The 21,811-nt window shown below is 43.7% G+C and overlaps 2 protein-coding genes across 2 annotated transcripts in view; both read right to left on the reverse strand.

Annotated features, from left to right (window-relative positions):
- Positions 1-520: 520 nt before the first annotated feature.
- On the reverse strand, positions 521-2,313 carry insm1a (insulinoma-associated 1a). Its single transcript, XM_072362032.1, is given in 3 exon segments — positions 521-1,520; positions 1,523-1,598; positions 1,600-2,313. Coding segments are annotated over 3 exon segments (1,329 nt in total). The 5' UTR covers positions 2,028-2,313; the 3' UTR covers positions 521-695.
- A 4,201-nt stretch (positions 2,314-6,514) lies between these two features.
- cfap61 (cilia and flagella associated protein 61) overlaps positions 6,515-21,811 on the reverse strand; it is a 30,054-nt gene continuing 14,757 nt past the window's right edge. The window contains exons 17-26 of the mRNA XM_072362887.1: positions 21,170-21,297; positions 16,887-16,979; positions 16,233-16,401; positions 15,416-15,593; positions 12,619-12,911; positions 10,665-10,989; positions 9,885-9,967; positions 9,449-9,660; positions 6,835-6,928; positions 6,515-6,619 (exon numbers count right to left, since the gene is read on the reverse strand). Of these exons, the coding sequence (XP_072218988.1) occupies positions 6,515-6,619; positions 6,835-6,928; positions 9,449-9,660; positions 9,885-9,967; positions 10,665-10,989; positions 12,619-12,911; positions 15,416-15,593; positions 16,233-16,401; positions 16,887-16,979; positions 21,170-21,297 (1,680 nt within the window). The remainder of the gene's footprint in view (positions 6,620-6,834; positions 6,929-9,448; positions 9,661-9,884; positions 9,968-10,664; positions 10,990-12,618; positions 12,912-15,415; positions 15,594-16,232; positions 16,402-16,886; positions 16,980-21,169; positions 21,298-21,811) is intronic.

Here is a 21,811-nt window from a genome sequence, read left to right on the forward strand (position 1 = left end):
TAATCCAAAGGCATTACTGGCTACACTAGTTTTACTCTGGTTGTTTTTAGGCGGCAGCTACTGATCCACAGATCCACAAGCTATGTTAAAGCTAATCAGAATGATGGGATAAGGTCTGTTCGGGCCTGTGAATTCTCATTTGTACGGGCTACAGGTCGTCCCCTCTCTTAGGTCTAGGAGCTAATAGCACTTGTGTAGAAATGCTAGAAAAATTCAGTAACAGTCTAACGCTTTTTAAGTGTTTGAAACGTCAAAGATCCTTTATGTGGGGTTATAAATCAGGAAGGGTTCAAACATGCACCCCCGACATGATGAAGTGTCCTTGAGGAAAAGGCACTAAATCCCTGCCATCTCCGTGCAAGGAGCTCTGGGAGACACTGAGATGACGCGTTTAAGAGTTACACTGCAAAAATATTTGTATTACATACAGTTTTCTATTCACTGTCATAAGCTGAACTGATAAGCCAATTTATGATAAGCTGCAACTGCAGATTTGATCAAGAAATCAGGTTTTATATTAAAACTGATTTCTTGATCAAACTGCAGTTGCAGCTTCTCATAAATTGGCTATAAGTCTCCGCTTGCTGTGAAAAGAAAACTGTCTCGTAATACAAATATTTTTGCAGTGTAATACAGCAAAAACAGAGGCTGTGTGTGACTCTTCTGAGAGGGTGGAGGCAGCCCAAAGTTCCGGATTAGCAGGCGGGACGGAGCGGCATTTGCAGCAGGATCACCTGCCGGTTCTCGGATGGGTGGCATTTGTTGATGTGTCTGGTGAGTCCCGGGGAACTGTAGAAGACGGCGGGGCAGTATTTGCATGGATACATCTGTGAGGAGTGCAGCAGGCGGATGTGCCGCTCCTGGCTGCCTCTGCTGGTGAAGTTCTCCCCGCAGACGGGACACAGGTGGCAGGTGGAGGCGCTCAGGTTGAGCGGCGCCGCGTTCTGCTCACAGGCCGGCGCGTCCTCGTCTTGCGCTGGCTTTGGGGAGCCGTGCTGTGACACTAGGTGCTTCCTCAGGTACGCTTGGCGCTTAAACCTTTTCCCACATTGATTACAGTCATACAGTCCGTCCTCTGAGCCGGATTCGGATGGCTCGGGGCTGGGTGTGTCCCTGTCACTAGATTCCTTCGCTTCATCCAGCGCTGCCTTCACGGACTCGACCACCTTTTCGCTCTCCAAATTTTGCGCTCCGCTCTGCGGCTTTGGTTTGTGCCATCGCCGGTGTGAGGCGAGGTTGGCCGGGCAGCTGAACACCTTGTCACACTCAGGACATCTGTACTCGACCCGAACTATTCTTGAGCACTTGTGCTGCGCGAGAGCAAACGGGTCTGCGTACGCTTCCCGGCAAAGCTGGCACACAAACTCCCCCAGCGGGTGGTGGTCACCTCCGGCTGCCTGCGGTCTGGAAGGCTTCTGGTCCACTGGCGCCTCTTTGATCTTGAGCCCAAGAACGGGAGATGTGGTGACATCATCCTCAAAGTGCAGTTTCCGGATAGCTTTGGTTTTCTTGGATGGTGGTTTGCCTTTGCGCTCCGTGTCGCCGGACAGTCGTTTCGTTCCGGCGGCGGGATGCGTCCCGGTGGACGGGGCGCTGATGTCAGAGCGGTTGCTTTTACTGGAGCCTATTTTCAGGTCCACTGGCGCGAAAAGGTGGTCCAGCGCTGTGAGCGCGGCTGGTATCGGGAATGACTCCGCCGAAACGGGCGATCCGAGACTGAAGCGTCTCTCCAAGTAGGATCGATCGTGATCCTGGCTGACGGGGCGCGTGGGGCTGTAGAGTGCCTGGTACACCGTCTCTGGATTCCCGAATTGCACGGGTTTAGCTTCGTGCTCCGGAGCTGTGGCTGCCGCCCCGCAGGTGGGCGTCGGCGACTGAGCGCGCACCGGGATGGAGAGGAGATGCGCCGCGGAGGACGGCGGCGGCGCATCAGCTGCTGTCTGCTCTGCTTCCTCATCATCGGAACGGACCCGGTAGGAAACCAGGTTGGTTTTCTTGTTCCTTTTCACCAGGAATCCTCTGGGCATGTTCGCAGTGGAAAGAGGGCTGAAGGCACTTTGGACGCTGCTGGGGGAGGAAGAAATCCACTTTCAGGCGCTCGCGGACACAAACATCTGATGCGTCTTTTTGTGTTTGTTTCCTCCTGTTATTGATCCAGTGTTCTCCTCCCGAGGTGCTTTCACCACAACATAGCTGCACTCTTTTTAAGGCGACATGATGACATTGTTCCCGTCCCCCTTGTTGCCTCATGCCCGACCAATCAGAAAAAGCCGAGGTCCCCTGTGGATTTGGGGAGTGGGTGTGGGAGGATGGAGAGGCTGACGGGGGGGAGGAGGGGATGATGTAGGGAGGATTTGCAGATTGCAAAGCAGATGTACCTGAGGGTTTTATTGTATTTCACTCCCCCACGACACACACTCTCTCTCTCTACACACACGCACACTCTCCCTCCTCCCCCTCCTCCTCCTCGTCTCGACCCGGGCACACGCCAGGAGCCTCCTGCTTTTACGGTCTGATGAGTTTGTATAGAAATCTACACGTGCCTCGGCTTTATGTGTCTCCTTTGAGTGGTGGGGGCTCTGATTTGTCCGAAAAGGAGACATCCGTCCCCATAACGGCATAAAATAGCAACAAAGAATCTTGAAAAGGGCACAAATGAAAAGTAAGAAGCAGGGAAATGAAGCTGGAGTTCATTCGGATTTAGAAATGTGGAGAATTTTTAGGTAAATGGAAATTCAATATCAATTGAAAATTAAATAATGCTTCAATCTGATTAAATTTAACTTTATTTTTTGGAATATTCAAAATCATAAAATGAAGACATTAAAGTAGTTCAGAAATTTAAGTCCCCAGAACAGTTTGACAGTGAAGAAAACGAGAAAGAATGCGCGCATTGCGTAAAAAATAACTAAACATACAACCAAAAAGGCGCCGTGGCCCTGCAGCATGTGCGCGGGCGTGACAGTTAACTTTGGACATATGACTCCGTCATTTTAGGCATGCATAATTAATAACGGGAGGAAGGTTTCCTGCTTTGCATCACAATGGCGGCGCTTGTGCAAGCAGACCCGTCGTGATTGAAAAGGAAATTGCACAGTTGAGAAAAAAAAAATGATTGAGGTGGGGGTCCCCAAAAACGCAATCTGGCTCCGAGATACCGTCGGCGCGTGCTGTGCGTAATCAGCGCGCTCTTTCTTTATCTCCAAATGGGGCAAACCGAGATTATCTGGCAGTTAAAACACATCAAACCCAATTCTTACGGGTCAGATCTGACCCGCTCAGTCAGATCCGAGTCTGTCCCCCACAGTGAGCGACGGATGATGATGGGATGTCGCGTCCATCAGCGGTTCGAGCCCAGATGAATCAGTACTTGGGCGTGAAAGAGGTTTGCAAAGCAACACGTTTCAATTATTCAGAGCAGAATAACTGAACTGAGGACATCACAAGGGCAGGTGTATCCAAATTGATGTTAAGAGGCATCTGTAACTAATGCAAAAATCCTGCAAATTGTGAAAAAAAATCTTTTTAAAAGTTGAATCAGGGCATATATTTTCTATATTTTGTTTTTGTGTCGCTGCTAGCCTCCCTAAATCTATTTTTTTCAAAATAAGAGCCACAAGTTACGCTGTATTAAAAACACAATTTTGTGAAAAATGCAACTTTTACGCCTCAGAATTCATCAGTTGTCTGAAATTGAGAAGCTTTTTTAAAACAACTTGTAGAGATTGTGGTATTCGTTTCTGTCGAAAAGCAACTGGAGAATATTGGCTAAACTCCATCTAGGCAGTGATACAGCACGTGTGTCCCTGTAACAGATAAACACACAAAAGCAACCCATTCTGCATTCCCCGTTTCAGCAAACACTGTAAAACTATCAGTAATTACACTAAAACGTGTATTTATTGCAGTGCAACAACGTGGCAGCTGCGTGATTACATGCACTTTCATTAAGTTTTCACTAAACTCTACTAGTTTTGTAGTATTCTGGATTTCATCGAGACAAGAAACATGTTCCTGAATATTTGATTCCGTCCCCAATAATTTGATTTCATATTTGGACACCAGCAGCGCACCTGTTTTTTCAGCCTCCGAGCTGTTGTGGACATATGCTGCCTGGTGTGTGCGTGTGTGTGCGCGCGTGTTTTCGACAGGCTTCAGCTCAGCTTCATTAGCATACAGCTGTAGAGTGACACCCCCCGCCTCCCAGTCCTCCCCCCACCTCTGAAAAGCCACACATCAACTTTAATCTGCGGCCCTTGTTCGGGCAGTGATTGGTCACACTGTCGCAGAGTCACCGGGAGCAGAGCTCGCGCTCACTTACATTTGCTTTATTGTGCCGGAGATGATGGTGTGGTGGAAATAAAAACAGAGGTCCACTTTTTTTAGCATTTATTTTGACTGGAGAAGGCATTTCACTTCTTTGTTTGGATGTTTGGAATAAGAAACACTCCAATAAGCAGGGAAACAGCTTTATGACTGCAGAGTTCTGGGTCGGTGCATTTAAATGCCATCTTAAAACATTTGGAGGGTTGTATTAAACCTGCAGGACTTTTCAGATTAACAAAAATGATTAAAATGCAACAAACACATGTTTTTAAATGTATACTTCAGCCAAAGTATTTGACATTTCAAAGCAAACGTTATTTAGATGCTTAGTGCTATTTGCTTTCATTGGATTCTGAAGAAAATTTACAGCAAACTTAAGAATGAAGTTACTTCTTTTCTCATTTGTGGGCCACATTGTTGTGTGTAGAGGAAGAAAGATGGCATTAAATACTTCAGTGTTCCACATGATTTGATTTGTTCTTTAAAGATCCAGAGCGTATGATACTGTGACTCAAACCGTGAACATCGAGAATGGCAAAGAACTGAAAGCCAATGTCGAGCAGCGTGTCCCTGCTGGGTTACCGTACAACCAAATCTTTGCTTGTTCGTTCAAACTTGTTGAAAACACAGATTTTTATTTTCACTCCAGAGTAATAAAAGTATATATTGCTCATGTTATACTGCCTGTTCATCCGGGTTTGAAGGAATTAATGATCAGCAAAAGCAGCCCAATGGTTTTCAGTTAGGAGCTGGACCATTTCTGATAGGTCCTGGATCAATAACGGATCATTTTCTTCTTCTCTTTTTCACGCAAACTCACTTTGAAATGCCAGGTTAGAATTCATGTGACGCCCTGCAGCAGACTTGGAGAAAAAGCCAGTGTAGGCATTTGGTTGGAAACTTCTATGCAAGCCAAACTTTGGGTTTCATGTTATAAATAAAGAAAGAAAATAAGGATTTAAACCAACAAAGTTCTTCACGTGGCACCTTTACTGGGACGGATCAGTTACTCTGCTGACCTTCAAATGATCTTTTGGGCTCCAGCAGCCTGCAGTTGAGGGGGACAGGAAGGCAGGCAGTATGGGGGGGAAGAGCCGCAGCCCAGGACTGGAACCCAAGCCTGCCTGAACACAGACTTTCTGCCCCAAAACAGATGCCTGATCAGCCAGTTAAGCTAGGAGTTTGTCCAAATATTGCTTTTTTTTAAATCAGCTGCTTATAATTAACTACCAGTGTGAGCAAAATAAGGGAGCAACGATTAGTCGACGTTGACGTATTTAATTGTCGATAATTGTCGGTTACGTCATCACGTCTTTTTCACGCTGTCGAGCTGAACGTTATTTTTCGTATGGAGTGAGTCATCTCACTTCCTGCCTATCTCTGCTTAGAGATGCACGTGCCTTAAGGTAAATAATAGCGGAAGATGACCTGTAGAAACATAGCAACATGGCTGCGGCTGAATTATCGTCCTCTAGTCCAAAAGTGTCCAGGATCTGGGAGCATTTCACCCTCAACACCCAGAAAAAATAGATTTCCTGCAAGTTTTGGAAAGCCGACCTCAGCATCATGCACGAACTTTTGAAGAGGTGGGAGACGAGGACTCACCATGGTAAGATATTTAGCTTGTTAGCCATAAATAAGCGGAGTTGTCTTGGATTTTAACATTAAAGTGCGACATTAACATTGTATCATTCAGCTTCAGTCCTAAGTCACAACCAGATTGTATTCTTTTAACTCTTTTGGTGTTGATTTGACTGTTGGTGCATTACAGCCGCACTATTCTTAGCATTTTCAGTTAATGTTAAAAGTCAACATGAAATATGGCTTGAATGTATCCTTTCTCGGTTTTAGATTGTTTTAATTAATAATTAATCGATTAATCGTTTTAATAATCGATGACTAATCGACCATCAAAATAGTCGTTAGTTGCAGCCCGAGAGCAAAATATGGATTTTAGCTGGAAAAGTCCCATTAGATTAAAGTTTCTGTTTCGTTTGGTTAAAACGCAGACTGTGTCACCTGTGATAATTCATGATGATAAACACATTCTCAGGTTAGGGTTAGTTATGAGTTTGTTTTTAAGAACAACAATACAGAACATGGGCAACTAAAGCAGCACTTTATCCACCATTACAGTTCAGCAAAGAACCCACTGTGCACCTGTCTGAGCTCCTGTAACGCTGGGATGTTACAGCTGTCCCGGGCGGGCGAACATGGGCAGCAGGTTTCGGTTGTAGGTCAGATATTTCACAGCGCTGTTCCTCAGAGCCTCTGTCATCTGTTGCCCCGACTCCTGCAGACACACAGACCGTAAACTCTGCTCAGACACCAGACTAATGAGGTTTGTTGTCTAAAAACCACAAACTTTGGCTCAAATCCCACCTCAAACACAAAGCTTGTGAGGGTGGAAGCACAGTGTCCAGAGAAATTTAAAGGAATGAGGTTAGGTTAAAGAAATGTTAAAGAAATAACAGACAATCTGATAAAGACAGAAAGAAAAGCACAAACCTTCTGACTGATCAAGGTGAGCTGACGAAGCTCCTGTTGGAGGTCGGAGAACCTGTCGAGGAAAATGGCCGAACACCAGCTCTGCCTGAAGAAACTGCAAAGAGACACGTTCATGACAGCAGGATCCGATCAGACGCTGCTGCCCTCCGGTTGTTTGTGTAATTTACAAGAAAAAAGCCCGGAAACACTTTCAAACTCGTAAGTACTGAAGTTCTGAAGCTCAGAGACCAAAATGAACTTTTTCTCTTCACAGAGATGGGTGTAAGTGAACCTTTTAAAGGACGCCACACACATTTGGAGGCTGTGCTAATAGCTTTGACTGGATGACCCTCAGACCTCAGATTAATTACTGTAACCGTCAGCCTCCTGACGAGGAATCGGCTTCCACAGCACGGAGGCTGCAGCTTTGTCTCGTCCTGCTCTGGCCTGAAGGACAGAAACAGAACAGGAGGCGGAAACAATAGATGTCCATGTCTGGGGGGGGGGGGGGTGTCATATATTTGAAGCGGGTCACTCGCTGCTTAACAAACACTACAAAGTTACACCAGTAAACTCCCTGCTGCTCCCTGATCCTGTGGCTTATTTTGAAATGTGAAGTCATCAGTGAGCAGATTCCAGATCTTTCATCTCTCATATTTGAATAGGAATCAGATCTCCAAAACAAGTTGTCATGCGTCGGGATTATCACTCACACATGAAAGTACAGCACAGCAGCAAACTCTGCAGAACTCTAACAATGCAGAACATTACATTTCTGTTGCAAACAAACGAAAAGCAGCTGAGGGTCATTTCTGAGGGTACCACCTGCATTAATGCTACTCATAAAACACCTGAAGAACAGACAGTATCAGAGAAAAGTGTCTCCTCCTTCCTACATTATTCTGTTTCAGTTTTCAGTCCTTTTTGTTAGATTCTGTTAAAAATCATGTGTTTAATTCTGTTTGTGTTCATGCTTCACTGGAGTTTGTTTCCCTTGTGTGTTCTGTTTAGTTTCTAGTTGTTTTCAGTCTTGGTTTAGTTTAGTTTCCTCGATGTTCTCAGTTGTCTTGCTCTCCATATACACTGTTAATCACTCTTCAACCCTTCTGAGTGTAAATGCCAGTTTGTTGCTGTCTGGTTTCCCAGTTATGCTGCATTTTACATCAGTATCAGAGAAAAGTGTCTCCTCCTTCACTGTTATTCAGGAAGAAGGGTTTCTTTTTCTCACGGGACAGTTATCTCTACTGATATGCACACATTTCAAAAGCCTTTATGGGAGAATCAAACATGCAGGTGTGATGGTTTGAGCTTCACTGAGAGCTGAATCAAACACAGAACAACCAGAAGGACCAGATGATCTCAGAGCTCCAACAGAACAGGACCTGGCACAGAACAAAGGGAAACCCGGAGGACACGTGATCACAATAAGAGATTACAGGTGAGGAAATCAGCACCGAATACCAGGTGTGACAAGGAAGCTGTGAAACTAACAGAGGAGAGCAAAAGAGCAGGATCTACCTCAATAAGACGGTAAACAACGAGAAAAGGAAAGGAAGAACGTCCAAAAACCAATGAGAAACTAACAGAGGAGAGCAAAAGAGCAGGATCTACCTCAATAAGACGGTAAACAACGAGAAAAGGAAAGGAAGAACGTCCAAAAACCAATGAGAAACTAACAGAGGAGAGCAAAAGAGCAGGATCTACCTCAATAAGACGGTAAACAACGAGAAAAGGAAAGGAAGAACGTCCAAAAACCAATGAGAAACTAACAGAGGAGAGCAAAAGAGCAGGATCTACCTCAATAAGACGGTAAACAACGAGAAAAGGAAAGGAAGAACGTCCAAAAACCAATGAGAAACTAACAGAGGAGAGCAAAAGAGCAGGATCTACCTCAATAAGACGGTAAACAACGAGAAAAGGAAAGGCAGAGCGTCCAAAAACCAATGAGAAACTAACAGAGGAGAGCAAAAGAGCAGGATCTACCTCAATAAGACGGTAAACAACGAGAAAAGGAAAGGCAGAGCGTCCAAAAACCAATGAGAAACTAACAGAGGAGAGCAAAAGAGAAGGATCTACCTCAATAAGACGGTAAACAACGAGAAAAGGAAAGGCAGTCAGTCAGACCCCCTTTATTTAAGTCAGGCTTAGTTATTCCTGCTGTCTTTGTTTAGTCTTGGTTCAGGTCCGGTTTGGGTTCAGTTATTTTGTTTGTACATTATTCTGTTTTAGTTTTCAGTCCTTTTTGTTAGATTCTGTTAAAAATCGTGTGTTTAATTCTGTTTGTGTTCATGCTTCACTGGAGTTTGTTTCCCTTGTGTTCTGTTTAGTTTCTAGTTGTTTTCAGTCTTGGTTTAGTTAAGTTTCCTCGATGTTCTCAGTTGTCTTGCTCTCCATATACACTGTTAATCACTCTTCCACCCTTCTGAGTGTAAATGCCAGTTTGTTGCTGTCTGGTTTCCCAGTTATGCTGCATTTTTTTGTCAGTTTCTAGATTTCCTGTTCTGCAGCACACCGGATTTGTTCAGTAAAGACTTTACAGCTCACCTCTGCCCTGTCTGCATTAAGCTCCACCATAATCTCCTCGACCATGGAGCATCACAGCAACAGGCTGAGGTACTAACTGCGCTTTCCTCACCTGTACAGGTCACGGATCAGGCCCTGGTGGTAGCGGTTCAACAGCTGGCCAAGCAGCTGCTGGTGTTTCCCGTGCAGACACAGGTAATTGGAGACAGGAACGGGCTTCAGGGACAAACAGGTGAGTGTCTCCACCAGCTCATTGCGGTCCAGATGCAAACAGAAGTAGTTTCCTGTCTCTATGCGTCCTGTCACCATCCCTCCATCCTGCAGCTTCACACACACACAGCTGGACTGAGTCAGTGTCAGCAGCAGTGGGATGAACACACCATTTAAAGCTCATACGTCCTCATTCTGTCTTAATTTCAGACATTTGATTTAGCAGAACATGGAAAATAAACCTCAAGCATCGTGTTCTGATGTTCAAAACAAAGAAAATGCAACAGGTAACATGTCAGCCACAGAAAACACTGACATGTTGGACTGTGAGAACTTACAGGTTGAACTGAGGGACCCTCCGGGTTGGTAGGAGATGGTGTGGTTACATGCAGGTAGTTGAATCCTCCAGGAAGCTTCCCTCCTGAGGACACGGTCTTACATGGTTAAAATAACTCAGTAATGTTGTCAAATAGCTTTTCAGACGTAAGAGTCTGCTACTTTCTTCTGCTTTTTATCATTTCAAACTGAATAGTTTGGGGTTTTTCACCGTTATTCATTCAAAATAAAACACTCAGAGATAGTTTACAGACCACGAGTGGAGGATATTCATTTAAGATTTCTGGCATCATACAGAAACAACACAACACAGCATTTCACTGTCAGCATCCACCCACACGCAATGAACTCAGATAACAGGCAGTGATGTGGCATCTGAGCACTAAAATCCCCCTGAAAAGTTCACGTGTGTTTCATTTCTGCGAGAAGGCCGAAGCAGAGTGGCTATTGTGTTTACGTAACCTGTGGAGTGGCCTTGGTTGCTCTGTAGCACAATTTGGCATTGTTGCACTCTGCTGCGGTTTGAGTGTGTGCAACAATAACATCAGCTGTGGGCGGGTGAGTGAGGGAGAGACTGGGGAATGTTTCATGAAAACACGCTGAAAAAATATCTGAGCAATTCAAATTATCAGAGCAACAGCAAGGATGAACGGGAACAGGGACACAGAGGGTGCAATTCTGACCATGTTTGCATTCCTGCTCATGTGAATGTGAGGGAATTTGTTGTTTGGGACATTTCTACCGTCGCAGAACCCAAACCAAACCATAGTTTGCATTCAGACCTTGAACCTTGGGCTGTTTGTACACCGGTGTGAGGCGATCCGTTCCAATAGGCTCGTCGCTTGCTTCCTGTGTCGGACAAAAGGGGGACACAAACATGGCCGCCAGCTCCTGGCCGACTTCCTTGGAGTTAAAGCTTGCATGTGACCATTCGTCTGTGTAGTAGCGTGGGGCGAATTTGGTGAGAGGCCCAGCGGCACAAATGGCAGGATCCCTGGTTTGGAAAGAGGTGTCAATCACAAGCCTGCCATCAAAGACCAGGAAGGATCTGCTGATGCTCTTAAAGGCGTCTTCATCAACTCCTTTATTGGAGAGGTTGATAAACACCTGAAATGAGACAAGAAAAACATCTCGTGTCTTTTTTGAGCTAGATTTTACAGTAATTTCCCTCAGATTCTTTGATGCTTTGTAACACGAGAACTTAAAGCATGATTGGCTTGGATTTGTTCAGATGCTAACCTAAATCAAGCCTGGACAGGTTCAGATGTTATTCTAGGATAAACTGGGATGAAGCCAAAACTGACAGGTGGTAAAATCAAGAGTAAACTAAAATGAACCACAAACGGTACAAGGATAAGACCTTGAGAAACTGGGCATTAAGGCAGAAAATATGAGAGAATAACAGGTTGGAATCGTAAATATAACTTTTTTTTAACAACACTAAACTTGGATTAAAAAGTCCTGTTAAAGGGGAACTCCTTTATTTTTAAACCTTATTTCTGCCATGAAATACGTTAATCTACTCACAGAGAACAGTTTGGTGAAAGTCGGCGTCCTTCGGAAGATATTTAGATAACTGGAGATCGATATAACGGAGTGAACGGGGCTTAGAGGATGCAGCCTCTAAATAAGGCATTATCTGTCTTTATTTCACCAATACTTTAAGAAGAATGAATGAATGAACGTGTGCTATAGCTCTGTTAGCTCATAGCTGCTGTTATGTGGCTACTTGCAGCTATAGGAGAGCTAACGGAGGGATTTCTACACAGGCACTCTACTGGGACCACTTCATCCACACGCCCCCCTGCAGCACAGTTTATTTACTCCGGTAAGAACGTCCATCGTACTCAAAGTCGTCGTTCACGTTGTCAAAATCTGATAAATATCCTGCCATGTTGCACAAAACTATCAGCAGCAAACTCTGTGTGAAGTTAGCCGACTGTCACAGAGCACGGAGTGAATAAACTGTGCTGCAGGGGGGCGTGTGGATGAAGTGGTCCCAGTAGAGTGCCTGTGTAGAAATCCCTCCGTTAGCTCTCCTATAGCTGCAAGTAGCCACATAACAGCAGCTATGAGCTAACAGAGCTATAGCACACGTTCATTCATTCATTCTTCTTAAAGTATTGGTGAAATAAAGACAGATAATGCCTTATTTAGAGGCTCTAAGCCCAGTTCACTCCGTTATATGGATCTCCAGTTATCTAAATATCTTCCGAAGGACGCCGACTTTCACCAAACTGTTCTCAGTGAGTAGATGAACGTGTTTCATGCCAGAAATGAGGTTTAAAAATACCGGAGTTCCCCTTTAAAGAACCCACAGTGATTGTGTGATAAAGCAGATTAATGCTCTTTGAGTAAAACTCTGATTATAGAAGTAAAGTTCTGGGAAAGTTAATGTGGATTATCTTTTTTTTTTTTAGTAAAATGTAAAATACAAAACGGAAGGTAAACAGACACCAACAGTCTGGCACAAAAGGAATGAACATGGAAATGATGGAAATGGGAAAAACACCAGAATCATTTTGTGTTGGACAAACACAGTTTGTTTCCAGGAGGAAAATTAACATCCAACCGACCACAAGCTGGTGAATTCAGCTTTTCCAGTTCAAACAGCCTCCTTGGCCACAAACCCACAATTGTTCAGAAATCATTTTCTTTTGTGACAAACAATAACTGAATGAATAAGAAAGTAAATGATTCGGTAGAATCTGGAAGCCGTCATCGACTTTGACCTACTCCACACTGCAGATGAAGAGGCTCTGAGTCGGTGGTGAACGACACTGATGTGAGAGCATCGGGTTGTTGGCCCTTGTTCATCTGAGCCAGCAGGCAGTCGTGGTGGACCTGGACGTTGGAGTTCTTCATGGCTGTTGCCACAGCTCTGTCCACAGCTGAGTCTGTGAAGCAGGCGAAGCCAGGCGCAGGAGGGGGGAGGACCAGATGGATGCGGGACCCATGGATACCGAGACGGAGCAAAGTCTCTGTGGTGGTGTAGACATCGATGCTGTTTCCATAGACTATGGCGTTATCTGGAAAGATCATTTACATTTTAAAGTGTCTCTGAGCGTCTGCAGCATTTATTCAACAAAAGGCATCAAGAGAAAGTATTGCAAACTGTCGGATTTTGCAGAAACAAACAGGCTCTGCTGTTTTTAAAGGAGTTAGAGGAGAGAACATAATAAACTCACATGAATACTCATCCTCACTGAAATTAAAAAGGCCTCATAAAGGGGAACTGAGATGGGAAAGCATGCGTCTGATGAGTCAGCAGAATAAATTATGGAAATATTTGGATGTGACTGAGCAGCTGAGGTAAAACATTTAAAAGTTCACTTTAAAGCTTTTATTTAAAGCTGACTTTTCTCTGGGAGGAAACAAACAGACTCTGTGTTCATCTTGTAAAGCAATTCAATTATTGGATTCTAAAAGCCCTGAATATGGTCTGTGTAATGATTTAAAGTATAAAAGTGGAAGAAGGATCGACTTGGTGGAGGCACAAAATGAAACATCCACTGAGGAACATGAACGCCTTCATCCAAGTCCAATCAGTCTGCATAAAGGTTTGTTGGCCACACACAACCACAGCAGGAACCATCCTTTTACTGCAAAATTATCATTCAAATTTCATCCTAAAATATTTGTAACTGTCACAGAATCAAAAATTGATCTTCAGTCAAAGTGATAGAGCAAATATTTTTCCACACAAGAGCTTCGGTTTCCTGAACCGCAGATGCTTGAAGACTAATGAAAATAACAAACAATGACCATCTGAGTGAGTTTTCCATGAAAGAAGCAGTCCTTTGATGTTTTCTCGTCACTTCAGAGAAGCCGCCTTGTTTTACAGAAAGTGCAACAAGTGGCTTTCTCATCTTTCCCTGATTGCATTCAGTCTTAAAGTAGAAGACCTGAACACACAGTGCTGTTATTTCACATATCGATAAGATTTACAACGGGTCCTGTAAAAGGTTTGCATCCAATCCTCATGAACAAGGACAATGTTATGGAAACACTGGGCTCGGATTGAGTTGACGTATTTAAACTGATTGTTTAGGACCTGAAGAGGTAAGGTCCCCCCCCCCGACAAGTCGCCAGTCCATCCTGTGGTCAGTTTAGATTCTAAATATCATCAGTTCAAACAGTTCAAGGTCATTATTACTGGGAGGAGTAGCTACTTTGTCAAGAAGACCCAAACTGGATGATTGGGACCAACTCAGGAGCCACATTTCTGCTGTGAATTGGGAAGTTTTACATCAGGCATGAGACGTTCAAGCCCCAAGAACACAATCAGCTGTGGCAGCATCATGCATGGGACTGCTGGTGGAACGGCTTGATGACACAAAGTGAGAGATGACTGCCTCAAGAGAACCTGAAACCAAGGCCTCGATAGTTGAAACTTGCACACAGTTTGGTGCTCCAATGAACAATGATCCCAAACACAAATCAAAGCTGGTTGTGGAAAGCATGAAGCTGGCTAACGTTGAGCTTTTGGAAAGTCAAAAACACGTTAACTTTGCTATTCAGAATGAAGGCTTTGTTTAAAAGAAACTGAAGGTTGACAATCTTTTCAAAATAAAGATCTTCATTGCTCTGACAAACTATCTTTAGCTGAACACTGTCCAGCGACAGATGCTTCATCCAGTCACCTCATCATATTGGTTGAAAATGCCTGTCCTCGTGGTTCTGAGTGGGTTAAAGGCTTAAAGTGGAGTTTACTATGAGATGTTCAAATATCAGCTGTGTCGGGGGTCGATGTTTGGGCCTCTGTGTATGATATTTAAACCGTGGAAAGGAAAAAACAAGTTTTCGGGACTTCAGATGTCAGATGTTTGATGTTTACTTTGATTAAAAGTACAATTAAAGTCAAATTATGTCATTTTCATCTCGGATATTTAAAACCAAGCGGGAGAAAAAGCTCAGGAATCAACTTACGTAGTGAAATGTTGTTTTTTTTTTAGTGTGGAGGAGCTGCAGTTCTCTGTCCATGGTGCTGAATCAGTGACTTTACATTTAGAGACTGTGCAATCTGTGCAGAGCACAACATAATCTGTACACAGACTCACGATCCAAAAGGGAAAAACCCAGAAAAAAGTTCTTATTGGGGCTCAAATTTACATGCATTATGTGGTCCTTTTGGCTGTTATTGAAATATGGAAATAAACATGGTATCTGTGAGTGTTTGCTGTTGCAATTTGCATTTATTAATGGTTTTCCTTTATGACTGAGATCAGCTAGTTAGTATGTATAAAAGCCTCACTCGAGATTGATGGACAATTCCTTCAGAGAGCAGATAATTTTTTTGAATGATATTGTGTATTTCCCTGCCCTGAAAAGCCTGGCTCTCAGAATGTGATATGATAATGGAAAATGGATGGAAGAGGCCAACCTGATTCACAGAGATAAAAGATTTTCCTGCAGCTAATTAGCTGCTAATTATACTGGGGCACTTCAGCAATGACTAGCTGAGTAATGACATGCTACTACAGATTAATTTTTGGTGCTCTCTGTGTGTGTGTGTGTGTGTTTTTTCACTTACCCTCCAGCTCCACGAAGTTGGCACACAGCCAGCGGCGAGCAGCCATGCAGTCGTGGGGGTCGTTGATGGTGAAGAGGTTGGAGGGTACGGGCCCAGTGTATCTGCAGTGAGTCGACTGAGGCGGCAGCTGGCTGTTTGTGATGGGCTGGCTTACATCCACACCAGTGGGACAGGGTACCTGCAGCATCACATGACACACAGACCTGTTGCATCACATTTGATTCATGCTATAGAGCAGGGATGTCAGACTCCGGTCCTCGAGGGCCGCTGTCCTGCAGCTTTTAGACGTTTCCCTGCTCCAACACACCTGATTCAGATCGATGCCTCATTAGCTGGTTTGTGCAGAACTTAACAATCTTTCGAAGGGATCCATTTCATCTGAATCAGGGGTGTTGAAGCAGGGAAACGTCTAAAACCTGCAGGACAGCGGCACTCGAGGACCGGAGTTTGACATCCCTGCTATAGAGTCAACATTCTCATGAAGATGAGCAAAGTTGAGAAAGAACAGATGAATCAGATCATTCAACAGCAAACACTGTGCTGTGATTGTCTGTCAGCCCAGTCTTAAGTTAAGATAATTTCTTAAATCAGGGACATCTGTGCATCAACTCTTCCGTAGATTGTCCTTCTCCAAGGCTTATATATTTATACTGTCAGTATTCATAGATTCTAAATATCTGCAGCATTTCTGGATATGAAGCATTTGTTCCTTTACCCGACTGAAAACACACATGAGGGAAGGAACTATCGGGCTGCTGCAGCACGGCAGTGACGCTGTAACACAGATCAGAGGACGACATGCGTCTCAGTGGCTCACCTGGTACTGCAGGCCCGTGCAGAGAATCAGGTGGTCGTATGGCACCTTCTGGCCACCAGACATCAGAACATACTGTGACTTCCTGTTGATGCAGACCATCTTCCCCGTCAGCACGCTGGCAGCAGAAAGGACGGGGATCCTGGCCAAATCCCTGCTGCTGTATGCATAACTACAGGAAGCAGAGATGGAGAAACATAGATGAAGATACTGTTTTGAAAGTTTATTTCCTGCTGACCGTGGAGTTTTACTTTGCAAAGGTTTAAATCTTCTAAAGTTAGCCACATAGCACTATGGATGTCAGTGCCAGCCATTAGGTTTACATTTACCATCAAATGTTCAAAAAGGAGGTTTTTGAAGCCTAATGCGGCTGCCATTGGGCGAGAGGCAGGGTACACCCTGGACAGGTCGCCAGTCCATCACAGGGCCTTAATTAGTTATGTCTCACTGAATTTAATTTATTTTTGATCAACTTATGTTGTGGAGATTTGAATGATGTTTAATTTCCCCTAAAATTACCACAAATTAGCTAAATGTGACGTTCCCAGAGGTGACTTCTGCTATGACATGGCATTATATGAATTAAACAGATTTTAACCTGACTATCTATTGGCATGTCAGATGCAACAGTATCACATTTGCTGTTGTTTCCGTAACCTTGTAGACAAAAATCCGACGTCCTCTTGGTCGTAGTTGCCAGGGTAACCGTGTGTTGAAATGAGCACCAGGTTGTTGAACCTCAGGTGAGGGCTATAAGAGGACAAACAACATTGAATCACATGAGTGTTTTTCCACATAATACAGTGAACATCTCCTCCAGGAAAGGTCTTTTCATCCTGAGATGTAAAAGCGCTCAGACTGATCACGACTACGTCAAGAGGAAAATGAAAATATCTAATTAAAATTATTGCTTTTTTAATGCACTATTTAGATTTGTAATTAACAAGAACACATTAAACCCCTCTTTGGAAATTAGCTTAGCTTCTGCTGCCAATGAAGGAATAAAAGCTTGTATAAAGACAATGTCTGGTAAGATAAATGCTGAAAGACATGGATTATTCTGCTGATTTGGGCAAATATATCAGATCCAAGGCTAAGTTATGAGGGGAAAACCCACCACAAGTGAAAGGTTTGACTGCCCTGCCTGCCTGTGGTGACCCACACCGCTGAGCTCTCAGACTCTAACCTTCAGGTCCCTGTTTACAGTGACAGGTGATAGCTAAATGTGTTTGAGTGGGATAAATTACTCCTTTTACAGTTGAAGTAGCTTCACTGTCCTCAACCTGAGCAGCAGACTGATTAGCCTAAACAAAATAACACCGTAATTTAACTCAGAGAAAGTTAAGTCAGCCGAGGTTCCTCTTTGCAGGTATTAAATCTCAGGTTTTTAAAAAAACTGGTCTGGTGCAGACATCTCGGGTGATGAATCATATTTGAAATCTTCTCAGGTGGAACTTTTCCATCTCACTGTTGATTCCTGACCATGAAAAATCATCCTCAGCCCTCCTACCTCGTGTGCGTTTATTGTTGACAGTGTAAACCGTCTCTTGTGATGCAAATGACCTCTTTTGTTGTAGCCTGCAGGACATTACGTAGCTGATAACAGCAGCTTCAGCTCCTACGCTTTCTGAACAACAGAGCGCATAACTCGCAGCATCCAGCCTTATCACGCGAACACCCTGATCACCTTCTGTTCGGCTCTTATCTCAGCTTCCTGCTAAATTAATGCCCAGCGGCACACATCTCCAACACTACCCAGCAAAATGCTGCTGAATGGATTGAACATACAGGAGGATTGTTTTATGTTAGCCTCAGCAGACCATGCAGCTGACAGTCTATGTTGTGTTGTATTGGAAAAGCTGCCTGATAGTAGTTGTGGAAAAACAGGATTTAATGAAAGTGCCTTGTGGACAATTTATGGATAGTTACAAAGTCAAAACTTTGGAAAGACCCATTCATTTTCTAGGAATGAGTAAGTATGAGCAATGTTTGTGCTTTATGGAGCTTTAAGTTGTGTGATCCGTGATTTATGACGCCAACATGCAAATAACAGTCACGACATCCTGTAAACATCAAACAGTCAGACAATAACTGCAGTCGAAGTTTCCTGTTAATCTGAGCCAGAGGATGGATTTATGCCGGAGCACTGAGGCATAAAGGCTCATTATTAATGTCTGGATGTGCCTGAATCAGCAGCTCTGGATTTGCTTTGTTATCAGCTGGTGACAGACGGCCGTGGTGACCCTGCAGCCTGACCACAGCGAGCAGAGGGCCGAGCCACCGCAGAGCTCTTTATCTGTCTGACCCTGACCAGCCACTGATGGAGTTAGTGGGGGTGCAAGTGCTACTGGGCTGGATTCAGGCAGCACAAGGAAATCAATGTGCGAGTGAAGGGCTGAGAGGGGGAGGTTGGACATTTGGACAGGGCTGATAAGGGGGCCCCAGCAGGCCGTAACTGACCCATCTTTCACTCTCTGAATGTGTTGCCGCCTCACCATTAGTTCAGCGGACGTTAACTGCCTCATTAGTCAACTCATTAGTGACAGCAAACACAGATCGCTGCAGCAGATCCCTGACAGGGGGAAACAGTGGAGTGGCTAATTAAAGGGGGCCGGTACTGGCCCGGCTGAATGCCAGACCTCACACAGCTGCGTGCAGCAGCAGCACCATGCCAGCCTCACCAGCTCTGGGAGATCTCACTCACACAAAACAACAGCCCTGGTTGCCTGGCAGCTATCACCCTGCTCTGGATCTATAGTACTGTGATAGCAATTAATCCCCCAAAGTCCTCCTATGTCCGGCCAGGAGGCAGGTGACATTTCCCCAGGTTGGATACTCTGAATAAGGGTGATAAAAAATGAGGGAGAAGGCCAAGAGTTGGGAACCTTTCCTTCGGGTTTCTCAGACGCATGATAGAAATGATCACATGACAGCTTCTCATAATAACAGCAGTCGGATGTCTATCATCTCCTGCAACATGTGCTCTCCACCGAACCTGCTTGCATGCATCCAGAGGCACAACATAATATTTTTACTGTATTTTACGGTACTTTTATGACAGCAGGTGTAGAAGACTCGTATCATTTTCATTTCCTCTGCTGAAAACTTGATCAACTGCTTACACTGCAGCACTTAAATAGCGAATGCATGAGGTTGTAGGCATCTGCTGTATTGCATTTATCATCAGTAATATTCCTCAACTGGTTCCCACCACTAAATGAAAGACAAAGATAATTATATTTTTCTTACAGATAAATACCAGGAAAATACCCCAACCCAATAGTTCCTCTAGTAGACATCGTTATCATAAAAGGACGCCAGCAAGATCATCACTAGTTTACAGTTGGATCTTTTTGAAAGGCTTGACTTTTTCTTATTTAGCTGAAGGCGAAAGGCTTAAAGCAGATTTATTAGAGTTTCCCTTCAGAGGGTTTCAGGGTTCCACAGCAGAGCGAGTTCAACTTGGTCGAGCTGCTTTGTTTTATCTGGCTTGATTAAAAACCTAAAAATGAGTCAGAAAGATATCATAAGAGTGGTTAGAAACTGTGCTAACCCATAGTTTTCTCTTCAGTCTCACATTCATCACATAACTGTCCTCTGGTCTATTCAGCCAGGAGAAGAAGGTTGTTTAAACTGAGAGATGTGGAGAATATAAAAACTCATCGTGTCAAATAGTGATGCTGGTGGAAAGTTACTGATGGTGTGAAACGGGAAGTAAGTCAGTGTTTACTTTGTAATGTGAAGGCTTAAACTTTACACTTTATTCATTTAATATACAAACCATTGGGTGGGTAACGTATTCCCTCAGTTCAGCAGTTTTTTATTCAATGCTAATTGTCCATTTTTAGTTTAATTTAAAGGTCTTTGCTGAATCAACTTGTTGAATCATTTTGTATAATGGTTAAATTTGATAGCTCAAAAGCCAACATTTCATTGACATTTTTAACATGTTGCACTTTAACTGAATAATAAAATGACAGTTTGAACCAATTTTAATTTATTATCAGAGGCTGAACAGTTTTTAACTGATGCTGCAGTCTGGGATATAATCGGGTATGGAATAAGTGAAAGGATGGTGATTTAATTTAATCCAAAACTCTGTAACATAAGCCCTCTGGAGCAGGTGACAGGTGTCTCCACCGGAAACAGCTTCAAAGGGTTTGGTCAAAATGTTTTAACGAATATTGGAATATTTTGTCCCGAGAAACAGATTTTCTATGCCAATATAAAATGTGTCCAACTAAAAGATCTTTTTTTTAACGAGCTTGAACCAAACAACAAACATGAAACTGGCTGAAAAAGAAGGAAAAGACCTCAGATTGGCTCCCAACTTCAGTCCCAAGCAGTCAACTGTCTACAAGTTCCCGATCCTTGTTGTAACGAGCAACAGTTGCCAGACTTCAAGCTTACTGTGCTTGGGTTTCAGTTCAGTTATCCAATCCGTGGCCTTTCGATTGCTTTGACTAAATTAGTCCTGGTTTGGAGAAAATGTTTCCCATCTTTTAGTAATTCATTAATCTGTCTCCAAAGTACACCCCTCTGTTTTTGGATGCCTAATTCAGTCAAAAGAAACAAAGAGCAACAGCCAGAACAACGGCGTGACTCAGAGGTGGTTTTTTAAAAGTTGATGGAAAATAATGACACCCCACAGCACAGATTAATGAGCCGTATCTTGCCTATGCTTTTTGTTTGTCAATGTAGCTTTTTTACAGTAAGAAAACAAAGAAATTCTCTAATTAGCTGAACAAAGTGCCAGCCATCAGTCTGCTGTTCACGCTGTCCTTGATGGGGAACTGGAGATGACAAAGTAAACATGCACAGATGCAGAAAGGCTTGTGTGAGGATCCTAATTTTGCTCTGAGGTAGATAATCTTGTTGTAATGATAAAGGAAAGCATTATGTGATAAAGTATATACCAGGGGGACATTAAATTCACTCACCACAAACAAAGCTCTTCAAGGAAAGCTAAACCTGTGTCTGATGCCCCCACCACCACAATCCTGTTGTTAATGGTGAACTTTGGCTCCATGGTCAACTTTCTGCTGATGAGGCTGAGAGCAAACGGTGCCTGAGGGAACCCGAAAGAGGCAGCAGTCAGATTCACAGACATCCTTTTAATCTGGAAGCAGTTTGTCACTCCTGAAATAACAGATTTAATCTTTAAAAAATGAGATAATCCAGAAAATGTCTCTACTTTCCATCTCAGACAGATGCACACACTTTATCTGCAGACTTTCAACCAAGATCCTTTAAAATGTGTAACATTTAAACATTATTTGTGTCAGATCCTACATCTGGAACATCTGTGGAGAATGAAACTGGGATACCATCAGCTGTTCTTTTGCAAGCTTTAGGTAGAATCAAATCTTCTCTAAAGGACAAGTCCACAGCTAGCAGAGAGAGATGGAAAGCTTGAAAAATAGACTTTTTCTTTCTTCAAACTGGTGTCATAATATCTAAGCCTCGGGGTGGGAGATATGATGATATTAAATCATGAAGGATTGCAATGTGAAGACGATCTGTCAAACTGCAGAGATCGTGGGATCGTCTCGGACACAGTCTATAAATTGCAGTTCTGTGCT

Source organism: Leuresthes tenuis, unplaced genomic scaffold, assembly GCF_036924035.1.
Source record: "Leuresthes tenuis unplaced genomic scaffold, fLeuTen1.0.hap1 SCAF_13, whole genome shotgun sequence".
NCBI classification, from domain to species: Eukaryota; Metazoa; Chordata; class Actinopteri; order Atheriniformes; family Atherinopsidae; genus Leuresthes; species Leuresthes tenuis.